General features: G+C 36.3%; 1 protein-coding gene across 1 annotated transcript in view; it reads left to right on the forward strand.

The window, feature by feature from the left end:
* COL24A1 (collagen type XXIV alpha 1 chain) overlaps nucleotides 1-18,376 on the forward strand; it is a 395,306-nt gene that overhangs the window by 313,682 nt on the left and 63,248 nt on the right. Inside the window, exons 45-48 of the mRNA XM_045980771.1 lie at nucleotides 4,710-4,763; nucleotides 4,876-4,929; nucleotides 12,001-12,054; nucleotides 13,181-13,288. Of these exons, the coding sequence (XP_045836727.1) occupies nucleotides 4,710-4,763; nucleotides 4,876-4,929; nucleotides 12,001-12,054; nucleotides 13,181-13,288 (270 nt within the window). The remainder of the gene's footprint in view (nucleotides 1-4,709; nucleotides 4,764-4,875; nucleotides 4,930-12,000; nucleotides 12,055-13,180; nucleotides 13,289-18,376) is intronic.

Consider the following 18,376-nt stretch of genomic DNA (forward strand, 5'->3'; position numbering starts at 1 on the left):
GCCAATATGCACCTCTCATATAAAATTTCAGTAATCATATCTGAAATGAAGATTTAAATAGCCAGATTGAATGAACAAGCCGGTAGGTAGATAATTATCATCAATAAATTGATTTTCTCAAACTTGAAATCTGAAAATTCAACTTTTAGTTCCTAAAATTATCTTTGAAGCAAATGTTGAAGGTAGCTCTAAATGTCTGTGAAATTGTTGTGGTGACCATCTTGCATTTCTTCTATTTTTAGAGAAACATTTTTAGAACATTATACATATATTCTCTTTCAAATTTATGTAACATTTTTATCCATAAGTGTTTATTAATCCAAGGAATCCAGTGTATTTACTTGAAAATGGGTTTTCTTTGGGTTGAAAAGCCAACCCACTGCTTCCAGAATAATTTGAGAAGCATCTTAAACATCCTTCATTTTTGCTGTGCATAACTTGACACATTGTCAGGAAAATCAGGTTCTTGAAATATCTTTTTTTGGCCTCTACCAACTACAAAACATTTGGTAGCTAAACCAGCAAATTTACTTCCAAATGAACAGGTAACCATTCTTTTGGAAGAAGAAAACAATCTCTTTACCTGGCTAGCAGAAGAAAAACCCTGCCTGCCTTATTCTGGATAATCACACCTCATTCAGAAATCCTTCATCAGAGAACTTCTTCTAGGGCTACTGTGGAATCTGTTTCTCCTTCCTCATTCCACAAATACTCCTGAAGTTTTCAGCTATGGATATTTCATGAATTAGTTTGATCCACATCTTCCTTTCTGTCTTATTCTACCCTATGTCCTTAGGTTTTAGAGGTCATTTCATCATTTGTTGCTGTTTTTATTCTAAACAAGCCATCTTGAGCCAGACAGCCACAGTAATTTTATTGCTTAAACATCTGAAAGCCATGAAATATCCGCACTTGTCCCCTGCCAAGCTTTCCCAAGCACAAGTTTGGTTCATACAGGGGAAATATGCTTTATGTAGAGTTAGATGATTCTGTTGTAGCCTCAGGTGAAATTTTTAAATATTTGCTTTTCTGTAATTTTAAAATGTATATACTCTCCTTTAACTCAAGTAAAATGATGGTTAGCATTATCACCAAGCTTTTTTGTTGTGCTTAAAATACACATAATATAAAATTTTCCATTTTAACCATTTTATTTTATTTTTTTAAGAGTTTATTTGAGGGAAAGAGCATGAGCAGGAGGGAGGGGCAGAGAGAAGGGGTGAAGTAGATTCCCTGCTGAAGCAGGGAGCCTGGTAACATGGGGCTTGATCCCAGGACCCTGAGATCATGTCCTGAGCTGAAAGCAGATGGTTAACAGACTGAGCCACCCAGGCATGTCTATTTTAACCATTTTAAAGTGTACAATTCAGAAACTTTTAATTCATTTTCAATACTGTACAACCATCACACACTACGTAGTTTTAGAACATTTTCATCACCCCAAAAAGGAAACACCGTACCCATTAGGCAGTCACTCCACTCCTTCCACCTTGGGTAACTAGTACTCTGCTTTATATCTCTATTGATTTATCTATCCTGGTTATTTCATATAAATGGAATCATACAGCATACAGCTTTTTGTGTCTGGCTTCATTTCATTCAACATAATATTTTCAAAGTTCATCAATGTTGTAGAATATATTAATACTTCATTACTTTTTATGGCTGAATAATCACCAACCTTTTAAAAAACATTTTTATATTCACAAATATTCTTACAATTATGTGAACTCATGATTATCCTATTGGATAAAAAAAAAATGGAATGGGGGCACCTGGGTGGCTCAGCCAGGTAAACATCCAACTCTTGGTTTCAGCTCAGGTCATGATCTCAGGGTCATAAGATGGAGCCCCACATTGGGCTCTGCTCTCAGCAGGGCGTGTGCTTGAAGTTTTCCCTCCCCTTGTCTCTTTCCCCACCAGTGCACAGGCATGTGCTTGCTCTTTCTCTCTCTCTCTCTCACCAATAAATCTTAAAAGAAAATGGAATGGATAATACAGATTGTGTTTCCATTTGTCTAGGAACAATTAAAGAAATTTTTAAAGATCTTTTTCACCATTCTTTGTTCTTTTTCCTTTTCAAGAAACTGAGAATTATAAAAATCATGTCTTGCTCATTGTCATCAATAAATATTAATTAGGCATCATTATACATGCCAGATCTTAAGTGTCATGCATAATAAAATCCCTGGTCACTCATCGTGTATTTAAATATTTGCTATGGGCCAAGAGCCAAATTAGGTGCCATGAATTTAATACTGGACACCCTAGGCTCAGTCCCTGTCTCTGTGGACATCACATGTAGAAGACATACAGAGTAAGAACATTTAACCAGTATAAAAACATATAGTAAATTATAGCTGTCATCCGGAAAGCTATACATTCCGTTGGTCAAGATAAATTCATTTGAGTCTTGAGAAAACCAGAGTACATAGTGGGAATAAGTTTTTTAAAGCTATGGGCAGAAACATACCCAAGATTAACTCAGACTAAGCCTGTGTGAGATGAAGTCCTAGAAATACATTGAATAAATTATGCTCTAAGTCAGACTCCATTTCACTTTGGTTTGGCAAAGTCCATAGCATCTTTGCACACAGTAAGAGAGCAATATTTAAAACCTCAGTTGGCTATCACTCATTAGCATCAGACATGCATATCCAAATTGCTATTGGATATCCTCACAGGCACCTCTACGTCAGTATGTTCTATACAACAGTTTCATCATCCTCCCCAAATTTGATCCCCTTCTTTCTATGTCCCCAATTCAGTAAATGCTACCATCATTTCAGTACGGTGGTCAACCCAATAAGGAATCATTCCTCTCTCTCCTTCTCTGTCTGTCCTGGTCTGTGTCTTTCTCTATCTGTTGTTCTCTCTGTGTATCTGTTTCTGTGTGTGTGTATTGCTCCCTCTGTGTTTCTTTCTGTCTCTGTCTTTCTCATCCTTTCCCTCCTCTCATTCCATTCTCTCTCCTCTCATCTCTCAAGTTCATTTGACCACTTCTTTTGACCTCAGATAGCTCTAGAATCTAGCCACTTTGCCCTATGTTAGTTTAGGTTTCCTCATTTTTGCCTGAATTACTTTAATAACTTCTTAACTAGACTCCCTATCCCCAGTTATAGCCCTTTCAAATCCATTCTCCTCTTAACATGTTCTGTCAGATGAATCTCCATTTATTCCCCCTGCTATCTCCTCTGCCAGAATGTCTTCCTTCTACTTTACTGCCTGGAACATTCATCCTTCAAGATTCATTGCTTCCCTTATAAAATTGACCATCTAGCTCCCCTTGGCCATTTAGCTCATCCCATCACTAATATCATTAGGCAAGTCAGTCATTTCCCATAACCTTGTCTACTGGACTTGATAATATTTACTACAGCATGTTTAATTTTTAACCTGCAGAAAAATGGCCTTTGTCAATTTTTATTGTGATAGAAAGAACCAGAGGAATTACAGTGAAACTCCTAAAAAGCATATTTGTTCTTAGTAAGATTTGTATCCAGACTTCACAAAACCAAAGGAAGCAATTGGCTATTCAATGATCATCCTAAAAGAGTCCCTGTAAACTATAGACAAAAATGGTAGGAAATTCAATGGGACATTGATGGTTTTGAGTTTTAGTTTGCTCATATGCTCAGCCTCACTGCACTCTGTAACTTCAGCTTTTCACCCATAACTTTTCTCCTGAGTTTTGCTTTATAAATGACCTGTAATCATTATATTTACTTGTACCAAACTTCCTCTTTACTGACCTGATTCTGTTATTGCTGACTCTACTCATATTTTACTCGTAAGGCCATGTGTGGTAATGGTATTCTCTTTAGTTATGGCCATGTTCTATAGAAAACTTTCCAAACTAGCCTTTCTCTCTTGCCACTGTTCATCCTCTCAAAGAGGATTCCTTTTTTTTTTTTAGATCAGGAAGTTGGATTTTTTTTTTTAAGGAAATTGGATCTTAAAACCATAAACATTGGCCTCAAAGAATGCAAACAAAGAAGGCTCCAACTGATCTTTCTATGAGATCAATATTGTTAGCCTATGTAGACAATCCTTAATTCTCCTAGTCCAGAAACAGGAGATGAGCCTATGGCATTCTTTCTGTAATACACAGAGAGTAGGAAGAAAGAATTCTGAAGCAAAGAGGACAGTAGGGAAGGGGATAAAAGAGATTACATGCAGAATTCTTCATGCATATTCTGACATGCCCTTGGGTTGTTGCTAGTTTCTGTTTACACACTTGAAAAGGGAAATGCGGTAGGTCAGCATTCCTTCTTGGGAGGACTAGGGTAATGATAGGTTGCTGAATATCAAAGTCACCTGATGTGCCTTGGCATTAGATACAGTAACAACTCCCAGTTTTCAATTCAATAGATCTATTGAAGTGGTATGAACTTAGTTTGTAAAAATGGAGATCATAGTTTACTTCCACAATGAGAATAGGTTGAAGAAAGAAATTTGTTCACAAACTTTCTATTCCTATGGTCATTTACTGTATGAATTTACTGACCATTTACCCCACTACATTAACCTATGTGCAAAACAAAACAACACTTGGACATTATGTTCTATAACATTTCTGAGAGAAAATAATGATTTCTTATATTTAAATTGCATTTTGTAACATTTGCTACCATTTCAAGTGATACAACCCTGTTCTCTAAGTGGCATGTCTCTATTTACTCTAATGATACAATCTTTTCTATTCCTAGGGTCATATGGGTTTACCGGGACCAAGAGGTGCTGCTGGACAACAAGGGCCCCCAGTATGTTTTGAAAACACTCTTTGTAATTCTGGCATTGGCAAAAAAATTGATGTTTATATATCTCGTTGTGTCACTGCTTCGTATGTGATTTCTGTTTGGTTTCCTGTTAAAGGGTGAGCCAGGTGACCAGGGTGAACGAGGACAAAAAGGAGAGAGAGGATCTGAAGTAAGTTGAAATTATTTAAGACAACTTGAAACTTACTGTTGGTTTGAGAAGGCACAAACATTTGTAATTTAAATGAACATTCACCCTTCCAGAGCAAGGATCACTGTAGGCCTCTAATGAGAGTGTTGGTCAATAATTGTGCCAAAACAGGATTATTGGTTATTTCATGTGTTTTGACTGCAATCCCAGTTTCCCTTTATCAGCAGCCTTTTCTGGCTTTGTGAAAATTGCCTAAAGTTGTCCAAAACAAATGGTTGCTCCTTGGGGTTTCAAGCAAAAATAGCAATAATCCTTATAACCAGCACTGAAAAGTGAAAACCTATCAGTCAAACCTATGTAGTTGTAATAAGGTTAAGGATAGAAATAGTTTGACTATGTGACACAGATTCACAGTTGATGTAAAATATTTTTTCCATATGACAAGCCAATTATCTGTTATCAAATAAACTACAAATGTATTAGCTATTGCATTTAGACATGTCTTTTTCCTGTGTACTGTTAAATGTTGCCTCAGCCTTACTGAAGGTTGTTGCCTTATACGTTGTTTTGTAATTTGTACTATCAGTTCATGGCTACCTTGTTTTTCAAAGCATTCTGATTTCACTTGCTATTGGTTTTAAATTCTTGAGAAAACATACTGTATTTTAATAATAAATAGGTGAGAATGGATAAAAAGCAATCAATTTGAGACCACGTTTCTCCTAATTTGTTAAGTCTTCATCCATACTTTGTGTTTCCTACTTGTGGAAATCAGTAGTAAAATGGGGTTGAATCTGATATTTCATAGGTGCTCACTCACCTAAAGCCATTTTGAATAGTCATCACTATATTCAAGTTTTGACTTCCTGTGAGTTTCCTTAATAAATAAGAACTAACAAATAAAAAAAAATCCAATTGAAGGCAATGCTTAACAAGAAAAAATGTGGAGAGAGAAGGTAATTGTCCCATTTAATTGGAATTTTTAATACCCAAGTTGGAAAAAATAGTGGAAAAAGCCTAGAACACTACGACTGCTTTCATTTGACTTCCTTATATTTGCATTAAGTGCCTAAGGATACAAATGCTCTCCTAAGTTTGAACCTAAAATTTTTAATCTCTTACAGTTAGTACTTTCATATTCTCAATATTTTTTTCTTTTTTGACATATGTCAGGAAGAAGAAATTTTGAAATATTTGCTGGTATCTATTAAAATTATACCAATGCAATTCAAATATTATTAGACAACTACATTTCCAGCTGACATGGTCAAATCTCCCCGGGTATTAGAGCCAAAAAATGCTGAGGAACCATAGTTGAATTTCTGTATAATTCAAGGGAATTAGTTCTATCCTGCTTTGGGCAATGCTGGCATACAGTTCAAGTTACATTAAAAACCCTCTTAGAATTTAAAGTAATTATAATTGCTACAAGAATTATCATTGACCATGTATTACTCACTAGGGACACCTTCAGTGGCCAGGTGGATTTTGTCCAATTGTCATCTTGTTTTTGCAAAGCTTCAAATTTGTTTTTTAGGGTTGCAAATGGCCCTTTAAAATCATCTGGATCACCCTTTCTTTTTCAGATGAAGAAATTTAAGTCTCAGAGAGACTGAGTTACCTAAGATCGCAGAATTAGTTAACAGAACCAATGCTAGAAATTTCCTGACTCCCAATGCTATACAAAAGCCTGCTATTACTTTGAAATCTTTTATAAATTAAGGAAAATATGATTAATCTTAACCAACTAACTTATTCATTAGACTCTCATGCATGAGACAGTGGGCAACTATAAAGAAAAAGAACAAGCCAAAGCCAATTGCACAATCACTACATTTTCAAAGACTTTTTTAATTCAAATATAGTGAACTGTCCTATAATGGCTTTCAAAGACTAAGACTCAAGCCAAAATCTTATTTTTCTTCCAAAACAAAATTCCAGATTCAGTGAATTGAAATTTCTTGGTAAAGAAAAAAGAAGAAGAGGGAAAGAGTAATTATTGTCAAACTAAATCTGTGTGTATTGATTGTAAACCTATCCTTTCTAACAAAGTTAGAACTAACAATGTATCAAGGTAACTGTTTTTCAGTTTCACTTAAATAAAAAACAAACAAGGGTTGGACTATAATGACACATTTTAAAATGTCTTTCATCAAAAGAATTAGACTACCTTCTCTAGGAGCCTATAAACTGGTACAATCTCCATGAACGGAAAGCTGTTTTAAATGGATCTAATTTCAAATGGGCCATTCTGATTTTCAAAACTAGCCAAACAAAAGAGAAAGCACAATTTTATGTTCACTCCAAAGACTACAGGTTGAGTTCATTTGCCTTTCCTATTATGAGAACAGAAAAGTCTATTTGTTCATTTATGGGGTACTTAATATTTAAATAAAATAATATGAATAAGAAGTTTAAAAGTATCATTAGAATACTATGTTTGAATTCTGGGTATTGGTTAAAGAGTGACTTTTTTTCCGTCGTAAGATAGCAACTCAGTCATATACCAATACCTTATACGACAAAATATTTTCTTTGTCTTTGGCCCAAATCTATAATTTCCTATTGAAATAGACCAGCTCTGTATAGGATTAATGTTTAATAATGTTTGGCTCTTGATTTATTTATTAGTCAACAATTCCACTTTGAGATTTTTTTAATGTACAATTTTTAAAAAAATATCAATGTTCTACACTTTGTTGATCTTTATACATTTAAAATCTCAATTGTAAGACTATGTTTTTTCTAGCTGGCCTACTTCCTTTGAGTATGATCATAATAATTGTAATAGAGAACTCCTTCCTGAATTGAACATCTCAAAACAGCAGACTATAGTTTTGTTTGCTAAATACTTTTTGTCTTGAATAGACAGATTTTGCCACAAGTGTCCTATTACAAGTAGCAAAATATAGTTTAAAAATAATTTTTATAGTCATACTTTCCCTTTCATGTTATTCTGTAGGGAGCTACTTCCTGATGCCCATTCAAGTCTGAATAACATTCTGATTTTCATAATAATAGACCCATACATGTAGATTTCAGCGCAGAACATTTAACTTTTCTGAAATAATCCCTTACATAATGATGATCCAAAAATGTAATCAGTCTGTGTTGATATGTGAATCTCTTTGTTTTCATTTTGTTATACAAACATTTGAAGTAAAACCCTTACTTATATGTGTAGTATGTCTGAACCATAAGACATAAAATCAGGTATACTAAAAATATAACTTTGTTTCTTATGTTCTTTATAATAGAGATTAACATCTGTCCTGCCCAGCCTGCCTGGTAGTAGAAACCTAATGGGTTGAAGACCAAAAAAAAAAAAAAAAAAAAAAAAAAGGAAATCTAATTGATGATAGAAATCTAATCAATTGAGTGCCTTTAACTCCAGCCACACAAATATCCTACATTGGATTTAGAGTTTTCCCTATTCACTCCCTTGTCAAGTTCATAGTTACATTCTGGGTAGCAGTGGTGGGGAAGAGGAATGGAAGGTGAGTGTGGTCTTTAGTGATCTGTCCACCCTAGTATACACTGAAATACTCATCATCCATGCTGACATCTACCTTGACCCTTCCTTGCAGAAGAAGCTCTTCAACCCATGCTGACATGTATAGCTATTTTCTGAGTATAGAAAAGGTACAAAGTCTCCTTACATAGGCCCTTAAAGGCTTTATGCTCTATTCTTGGCCCTGTGGAAATACATTCTGCTAATTCCTATACCATGCTAGGTGCTTGGGGAACTCAGACTTTCTCAAGCCCACCGGCCTACACATCTCATGCAGAAATTTCTACTCTATTGCTGACACTCAATGCAGTTTATGTGGACTTCAAAATGAAGACTTTATTCTCCCTAGCTATTGTCTCCGTGCTCAAATCCCCACACTTCTCTGAGGGTATCATTCCTTCTACCCATCCCAGGACATGAGGACAGAGCGAAGTGTGAAGGGCCCGTCTCAGAGACTCCCATCGGAGCCGAACCATCTTGCTTCTCTTCTACTTCTCTTCTTACATTTCTCCAATTTGAAGATCTTTATATCCCCTTAAATAGGAAAATTTTTCTCTTATACTATTATAATTCTAAGTCTGTTCTTTTTTTTTTTTTTAAAGATTTTATTTATTTATTTGACAGAGAAAGATCACAAGTAGACAGAGAGGCAGGCAGAGAGAGAGAGAGGGAAGCAGGCTCGCCGCTGAGCGGAGAGCCCGATGCGGGACTCGATCCCAGGACCCTGAGATCATGACCTGAGCCGAAGGCAGCGGCTTACCCACTGAGCCACCCAGGTGCCCCTAAGTCTGTTCTTTATGGCAAAATGTATGACTTGAATTCTTTGTCCACTTGGTTTTTGGTAATCAAATATAGACTTTAAATATTTAAAAATCAGGCTTTTGCATTTAAAAATATATTCTTCCCAGAATATTATATCCTCAAATTGTTACTCCACCATGAATTTCAGAGGACTATTTTGAAATTCATAAACTAAGGAATAGTCTATTTTGAAAACCTAAAATCTAGAACAGATCTATCACTTTCCCTAAAAACAAATACTGTAAAGGAAAAAAACACTCTTGTTAATATATCTGAATATTTTCACAGTTCATATACTATTTAATAAGTGCTATTAGAGATAACTGAAATAACAATTTTTTCAATATTTAACATCTTATTTATTTTACTTCCTTATTTTGTTCTAAAAGATATATTTTAGAGATCAAATAATTCTAGGAATTGCATCTTCTTTTTTTTTTTTTTTATTCAGGCTACATATTTATTTATTTATGCTTTATCATTTTGTATTCTTTTTTTTTCCATTTTATTTATTTTTTCAGCGTAACAGTATTCATTCTTTTTGCACAACACCCAGTGCTCCATGCAAAACGTGCCCTCCCCATTACCCACCACCTGTTCCCCCAACCTCCCACCCTTGACCCTTCAAAACCCTCAGGTTGCCCCAACCTCCCACCCCTGACCCTTCAAAACCCTCAGGTTGTTTTTCAGAGTCCATAGTCTCTTATGGTTCGCCTCCCCTCCCCAATGTCCATAGCCCACTCCCTCTCTCCCAATCCCACCTCCCCCCAGGAACCCCCAGTTTGTTTTGTGAGATTAAGAGTCATTTATGGTTTGTCTCCCTCCCAATCCCATCTTGTTTCATTTATTCTTCTCCTATCCCCCTACCCCCCCATGTTGCTTCTCCATGTCCTCATATCAGGGAGATCATATGATAGTTGTCTTTCTCCGATTGACTTATTTCACTAAGCATGATACGCTCTAGTTCCATCCACGTCGTCGCAAATGGCAAGATTTCATTTCTTTTGATGGCTGCATAGTATTCCATTGTGTATATATACCATCAAGATCAAAAGCTTTTGCACAGCAAAGGAAACAGTTAACAAAACCAAAAGACAACTGACAGAATGGGAGAAGATATTTGCAAACGACATATCAGATAAAGGGCTAGTATCCAAAATCTATAAGGAACTTAGCAAACTCAACACCCAAAGAACAAACAATCCAATCAAGAAATGGGCAGAGGACATGAACAGACATTTCTGCAAAGAAGACATCCAGATGGCCAACAGACACATGAAAAAGTGCTCCACATCACTCGGCATCAGGGAAATACAAATCAAAACCACAATGAGATATCACCTCACACCAGTCAGAATGGCTAAAATTAACAAGTCAGGAAATGACAGATGCTGGAGAGGATGTGGAGAAAGGGGAACCCTCCTCCACTGTTGGTGGGAATGCAAGCTGGTGCAACCACTCTGGAAAACAACATGGAGGTTCCTCAAAATGTTGAAAATAGAACTACCCTATGACCCAGCAATTGCACTACTGGGTATTTACCCTAAAGATACAAACATAGTGATCCGAAGGGGCACGTGTACCCGAATGTTTATAGCAGCAATGTCTACAATAGCCAGACTATGGAAAGAACCTAGATGTCCATCAACAGATGAATGGATTAGGAATTGCATCTTCTTTAGCTAAGTCAGATCATCTACTGTTTCTTTTCCTGGTTTCCTTACCCTTAGAAGGACTTTACATTAGTGAATTTTTAATGCAAGTAAATTAGTTTTCCAAGCTGGAGGTAGAACTCTTATTACATATATCTCCCCATTATCAAATTCCAACAAAGTTGTATTTTTATTTCTTACAAAAAATGTCCTTTTTTTCCTTATAACTGCATGTACTATTTCTTCTTGAAGTGTTAAGATCATTTTCAGAGGATATAATATGTTATGAAATTATTTACTTTGTTATTATTGTCAAGTTGAATCTTTGGCACGATTTACCTTTAAATTTGAATAACTTAACATCCCATTTTGGTGGAATTGTTCTGTTTGTGAGAACTTTCAGTGACTTCTGAGAAATGTGTCTGGTAATGACAATATGCTTCTTTTTCTTATTCGTGAACTAGGTCACTCTTTTCCACATTTTTCTTTTTAAAATAATTTTAGGATATCATCAGAATAATGGCATGATTCTCAAAGGGCAAAGTTCCTAACTATCCTGGCAGACCAGTTACTGCTGAATCAATTATGATTTAAAACATCTCACACATGGAAAAACAAAGAGTTCCGTGGGAAATAAATATCTTTTCTTTGATTCACAAGTATGTTCTTCTCTCTGCTTCCAGATAAGCACATTTTAGGCTATTGGTTCATGTCTTATATGACATTGTGAATGTCTTGGCCTCAAGACACTTTGCCTTTGCATCTCTAGCACATTCAAAATAGTCAATAAATGTTTATGAAATTAGTAAACCACTTAGCCACATTCAACGAGAAGACAAAGGCCCTATCTGAAAACGTGAACATTTATCGGATAATATTCAGTTCCCTTTTAGAGCCAAGATTTAAATTCTTAAATCCTAGGATTTGGACCTAAGTGGAAATTCATAGATTATCTGGTCAAATTATCTTGTTTTCAGATAAAGAAAATGGCTCCCGGGCAATCTCAGTGGTATACAGCTAGCCAGTGGCAGGACTGGCTGCAGCATCCCAGGTTCAGGGCTCTTTTCTATGCCTTCAGCTTAGTGAAGTTTATTAAAATTAAGTGACAATTGTGCTTCACATTTTTAGGGTCCTAGGGGGAAAAAAGGAGCTCCTGGTCCTTCTGGGAAACCTGGGATTCCTGTAAGTAGCAGGCCCTTTTCGTCTTTGTTTTTCTAAATAGAATTGGCAGCTTCAGCAAGCAGAAAAGTTTGGGGCCAATTATGACAAGTGTTGGATAAATCAGCTTGTCTTCAAAAAAAAAATTTAAGCCCAAGCTGGAACACAGAGGGAACAAAATATGACCGTTAGCTCAAAACCAGGCTTGCTATTTAAGTATAAGTCTCTGTAGTTGAAGGATGCTATTTTCCGGTGTTATGGAGCTCTCTCTGTGGACTCATCCTGCTCTCTGATCATGACTGAAAACAGGGAACTTGAAATATGACTAAATGGTTAGTGACAAAGGTCAGAGATCCTCAAGCAGGAATAAAAAGCTTGAGCTGGATTGTAATTGAAGGACACATCCTTTCAGTTTCCTGGCAAACAGAACAGAAAGTCTTAGAAGAAAATGTTTCAAATCATTTCATCACAGAACAAAGATTAGTTTTACCTTAGCCATCAGTTTCCTCTGGCCAACCAAATATGTGTTGACTGGCTTATTAGCAAAGACTTTCTTCCTGCTGGTCTTCCATAGCCAAGGGCTGGATTCCTACTTTAGGTGGCCTCTGTTGGTTCAAAAAAAGAAAAGAAAATGAATATAAATTAAAAGCACATACAGATCAGAGATTCATACAGAAAAACCCACTTGCCCAAGAGTAGAAACAAAACGTTCAGATCTTTATGCAGTCATATAATTATGTAGTTCAGAGTGGCAACAGAAAGAACCATAATACACTTCTTGAGAAAGTAACAGGATATGAGGTTTTGCAGATGGTAAAATACTGTTGTATCATAAATTGACAGGTGCATATAGCTTACTTTTCTCCATAGCTGGATAGAGCAGAGGCCAGGACAATGAAAAATATGAGAGAATTACACTGAAACTGAAAAGCTTATACAGTAATTTTTTATTAACTTGGCATTTCTCTTTAGGGATTTAAAGACAGGTAGCTGATCTGTTGAATACAAAAGGGAATTCAGGAAACAGGAAAATTTATCCTAGGGCACGGTATTAAAAATGTAAATATCTCTCTTCCAAATATAAAGGTATTTGTCCTTTAAACATTTGTACAGCATCTCTTTATAATCCATGTAATTTTTTATTACCAAGGGTCTTCCTGGCCTACCTGGGCCAAAAGGCATGCAAGGATACCATGGAGCAGATGGCATTTCAGGAAACTCTGGAAAAGTTGGGCTACCAGGAAAACAGGGACTTCCTGTGAGTAGAATGAATCTCTTTTTACTTTTCCTTATTTATACACATCTCTTGGGTAGACCATATATATTTTGGCTTTCTTAGTTTTGATACTGGTTCAGATTAGCCAACCACTGGCCAACCACAAAGCTTGTTGTTGTAGCCAACAACAAAGTTGTTTTGGAATTGTGTTTATGATCTTCAGGGAATGTGTGAGTATATTCTCTTGGATATTTTATATCCGATGACTCTTATTATAAGTAATACATGACATTTTTGCACATATAAAAGCTTGTAAATAAGAACCACAATGAAGCAAAATTTGAGTGACTACACAATGTGGCTGTGTCTTGGGTTCATTTAATAACTTGTGCCACCTTTGGCACATTTAAGGGTTGGCAGTAACTCAGTGGAAATTCTGCCAAAATTCGTTTTCTCTTTACTTTACAGCCTCAGTATCTTATAAAAATTGTGTGACTATTTCCTGTGTTCATCAAGTGGTGATGCAATAATATAGCTTCTCCCTGATTTTTATGTAAAAATCTATCTTATTTATTTGATCAGAAATTTAAAAATCCCATTTTGTCTTCATTTAACCATTTCTCCTCTTTCCTTCCCTAATGTCCTCATGATCCAGATTTTTTTTAATCTAACTTGGTGTTTTCACTTGAAACATTAGAATAATAAACCAGGTACTTTCAAGAACCCTGTAATATTTACTCTTTTACATTTCTGCTATTTGGATGTGGTTTTCTATGGACCTGTTTTTCTTCTGTTAAGTACTAAATCAATCCTACTTGTTTATTTAAATGTAGCATGATACTAAACCTAAGCTCAAACCCAAACTAATATTCTTCTTTCACTATGATGACACATCTCCCTTTGAAATAGTTACTTAGTCAGTTAATTAAATTAAGAAACTATGAGCTAGGGGCGCCTGGGTGGCTCAGCGGGTTAAAGCCTCTGCATTCGGCTCAGGTCATGATCCCAGAGTCCTGGGATCAAGCCCCGCATCGGGCTCTCTGCTTGGCTGGGAGCCTGCTTCCTCCTCTCTCTCTCTCTCTGCCTGCCTCTCTGCCTACTTGTAATCTCTATCTGTCAAAAAAATAAATCTTTTAAAAAAAAAAAAAAAGAAACTATGAGCTAGCCAATTTCATTATTTCAGAAGTAATACAGCCAGATTCCACCTGAAAAGGTGAAAAAGAATTTTCAGATTCTATCTGAAAAGGAGTTTAAACATGGTTTCTATTTGTTTGGGAGGCAATATGTAAAAACATCAGAGCAACAGGTTAAGACCTAGAAAACTTTGATAGCAATCTGATGTTTTAATTAAAATAGATATTTTATAGACTTCTGTCTGCCATTAACAACAGTCTGGTTGAAAGGATTTTCCTTCTTTTGAGATCTCATTCTTTAAGGGTGTTTATGCCCTGGACTCTCATTTTCATGCTGCTCTCCAGACTCACCATATACTAGTCTTAAAATGAGGTTGGGTGGGGCGGGGGCTCCTGAGTGGCTTAGTCCGTTAAGCATCTGCCATAGGTCCTGAGATCCGGCCCTGCGGGGACCTTCCCCACTGCAGGGAGCCTGCTTCTCCCTCTCCCTGCCTGTGTTCTTCCTAGTTGTGCTTTCACTCTCTCTCTCTGTCAAACGAATAAATAAAATATTTTTTAAAAAATGAGGTTGGGGGGGATGCGTGGGTGGCTCAGTTGTTTAAGCGGCTGCCTTTGGCTCAGGTCATGATCCCACTGTCCTAGGATCTAGTCCCACATTGGGCTCCTTGCTCTGCGGGGAGCCTGCTTCTCCCTCTGCCTCTGCCTGCCACTCTGTCAGCCTGTGCTCCCTCTCTCTGACAAATAAATAAATTTTTTTAAAAAATGAGGTTGGGGATTTTTAAAACAATAGAGCTTATTGAATTGGTCTGAGAGTCTTTTTGTGGATTAAGTTTTACTGGGAAATGTTATAGTAAATCTTACCTTACTACTTTAGGTAAGATTTTGAGAGTTGAAAACAAAGATAACCAGATTTCAAAACATATCATATTTCTTGCTGCTGAACACAAGTTTGATCATGGAGGTGGTACATATGTGGATGGATGGTATAAAAAAAATGAGCTGTAAATACTTCTAATAGGAAAGAGATTTATTTAATTACTGGGAAGAGGGAATCATTTCTTGTCTGGCTAATACTATTAATTCAGATACTCATTCCAGATATGGATAATAAACACCAGGATGTGTTTAATAAAAATATCAGATAATTCAGTATATTAGGTAATCATCAGACATTAATGACAGGCCAAAGTTATCAATTATGTTTTATATCTGTTTACTTAATGGTTTATGTGACAAACAACTTTTTTTTTGGCAATATGTGACACCTGAATTTTCCCAGAAAGGACTGAAAATTCCATGGAATGAAAACATTGATTTAGGTTTCTAAAATATGAATTGTTTTCTAGGCATGAAAACAGCAATGTGACAAGTGACTGTTACCTGCTGCTAGGTTCTAGCCAAAAAAATAGACATTTTCTAACAACTCTACACCCTTCTTCAATAGTGATATCATGCTTAAAGGACCATAAGTTAATGACTAAGAGAAGGCCAATACAGGAAATAATCAGCATAAATAAGATACTGATTTCATTTGAGGCCACCCTAAGCCTTATTGCTAGAATCTACCGCACTGTTTTTATTGGCTGTATGGGTGAAGGATTATGCATGATGTCAAGTCACTGATTCTACATGGAATAGACAAGAATGTAGGGCGCTTAAAGCCAGATTTTGAGGCAATTTGCATACTCAGGGCTATTCCAAAAGGCAGTTAGGACTCCAGAGTATCAACCAGGGCTTTTTGGTTGCAAATAACCAGACATGGATATAGGGATTGCCCATATATGTGGCTTGCCTCAAATTTTGCCCACTGGGAGGATTTCCCTTTACTAATATCTTTCAGGCTTTAATGCAGCAGCCATTCACTTCTAGTGGGTAGTGACATTCAGTGCTGATCTATCTACAAATCAGATCTGAGCTTTCCTTCCACCATACTGGTAAAGGGCGTTCTCTAGGCTGCAGGAACAGAGGTAAAGCAGTTGAGCAGGTATCATGGAAATCTTAGTTGGCTGCTTACATATTTTGTTTGCTCTCTCTGGACCTGGTAGTACCCAGTTGTAATATATCCCCTTTTCATTTAGGAGGAGAATGCTGCTGCTGCACATCCAATTTTATGATTCAGTTGATCAAATATCCCCTAGTTCATAGTGGGTAATTCAGGACACGTACTCATTTGATGTCTTAAGGTTGGTTTTTCAGTTTTAACCAGACCAAGTGCAGAACTGCATTCTAGATGGGAAATTACACATGACAAAGAAAGGGATGGCTTATCTTCAAAACCTTATGGATAAAAGCTGTGATTCTGTTACAGGGGGTTACCAGAGGGTCCATACAGCATCTCTACCAGCCACAGATTCCTTTGTTAACTATTGGTTACTATCGTTGCTCAGTCATAATGTACAAATAACAAGGTGGCTTACATAGCATCCTGAATCTGCTATAAATTTCAGTCTTTCCCTGACCCCCAGTCCCCTGCCAGGATGTCTGAAACATCCTGGATTTGGATTAGCCAAACCCAACTAAATAAGGGTGATAATAGCAACACTAATGGGGAAGACTGTTTTATCACTGACATTGTTTAGAATTGCCAGTATACAATGATGAAAAAAGTGTTATTATTGTTTTAAAAATTCACTAACAACAATATGTTCCCTTTCTGCTTGCACTACGAGTGGGCTATCTCCCACCTACCTCCCCTTTGTATATCACTAACCAACAGCTAGAGGATAAAGAAACCTGCTAGAGCTTGGGGTGGGGTGGAGAAAGGCAGACAGTCGATCTCAAAAACAAACAGAAAACATCCAACCAATTCTATTTAAGTTCTCATTTATACATGGTCTATATCAGCGGTCCACTCTTGGTTATCAGAAACCTACACCTGATGAACCAAATGGATCTATATTTGTATGGCCCATGAGCTAAGCCAGTTTTTAAACTTTTAATTGTAGAAAAAAGTAAAAAGAAAAAGGTTCTGTCACACGTGAAAATATGTGAAATTAAATTTCAGTGCCCATAAATTAACTTTGTTGGCACACAGCCACAGTCATTTGTTTACATATAGCTGCTTTTGTACTACAAAGCACAGTTGAGTAGTTGCAAAGAAGACCAATGGCTTCGCAAAATCTAAAATGTTTATTCTCTGGCTCTTCTACAGGAAAAGTTGGCTGTTCTCTGGTCTGTTTGGATTATCACACTGTTCTTATTCTATAGCTTTGTAATGTGTCCTTAGATTTAATAGAGCAAGTCCCCCTTCTGCCACATACATTTGGGATTAGATTTGTTGAGTCTCTCTAAAAACCTAACGTAAACTTGAACTGTCATTAGGTTTGCCTTGAATTTATAGATATATTGGGAGAAAATTCATATCATTGTAGTTATCCAATAAAAGAGATGAAATATTTATTCTTATCATCTTTATTGTGCTCTAATAGAAGAGCTCCAAAATAATAATGGCAAAAATTCATATAATGCTAAGTATGTGCCAGGCACCATGATAAGTGTTGGACTATATTGACTCAATCATTATAATCTTATAAGATATATACAATTCTGATCCTTATTTTATACATGAAGAAACTGAGGTCAATTATACCTCACACAAACATGTGAAATCCCTTAAACTGACTTATGTATTTTGCAATTTACTTTATGTTAATCACACCTCAGTAAAGTGGCTTGATATGAGGGGGTAGGAAAGGGGAGGTAACACTGAACAATAAGTAGCAGTTAATAAATTAGGAATGATTATTGTGGGTGAAGAGAGCCAAAAAGAAACATTCTATGCAGAAACAGCTGCATATAAGAAGCTAGGAAGAGCCTAGTATGTTTGAAGAACCAAAACAAGAGCAATTGTGATTAAAGTTCAATGAGCAAGATGTAGCAAATAAGCTAAATACCGTTCAGGTATGCAGGAACCACATCATCGTGTGTCTTGAAGGACATATTAAAGATATTGAATATTAGCTGAAGACAGTAGGACCCTATTGAGGGACTTATCCAA

Source organism: Meles meles, chromosome 1 (assembly GCF_922984935.1).
Source record: "Meles meles chromosome 1, mMelMel3.1 paternal haplotype, whole genome shotgun sequence".
Classification (NCBI taxonomy): Eukaryota; Metazoa; Chordata; class Mammalia; order Carnivora; family Mustelidae; genus Meles; species Meles meles.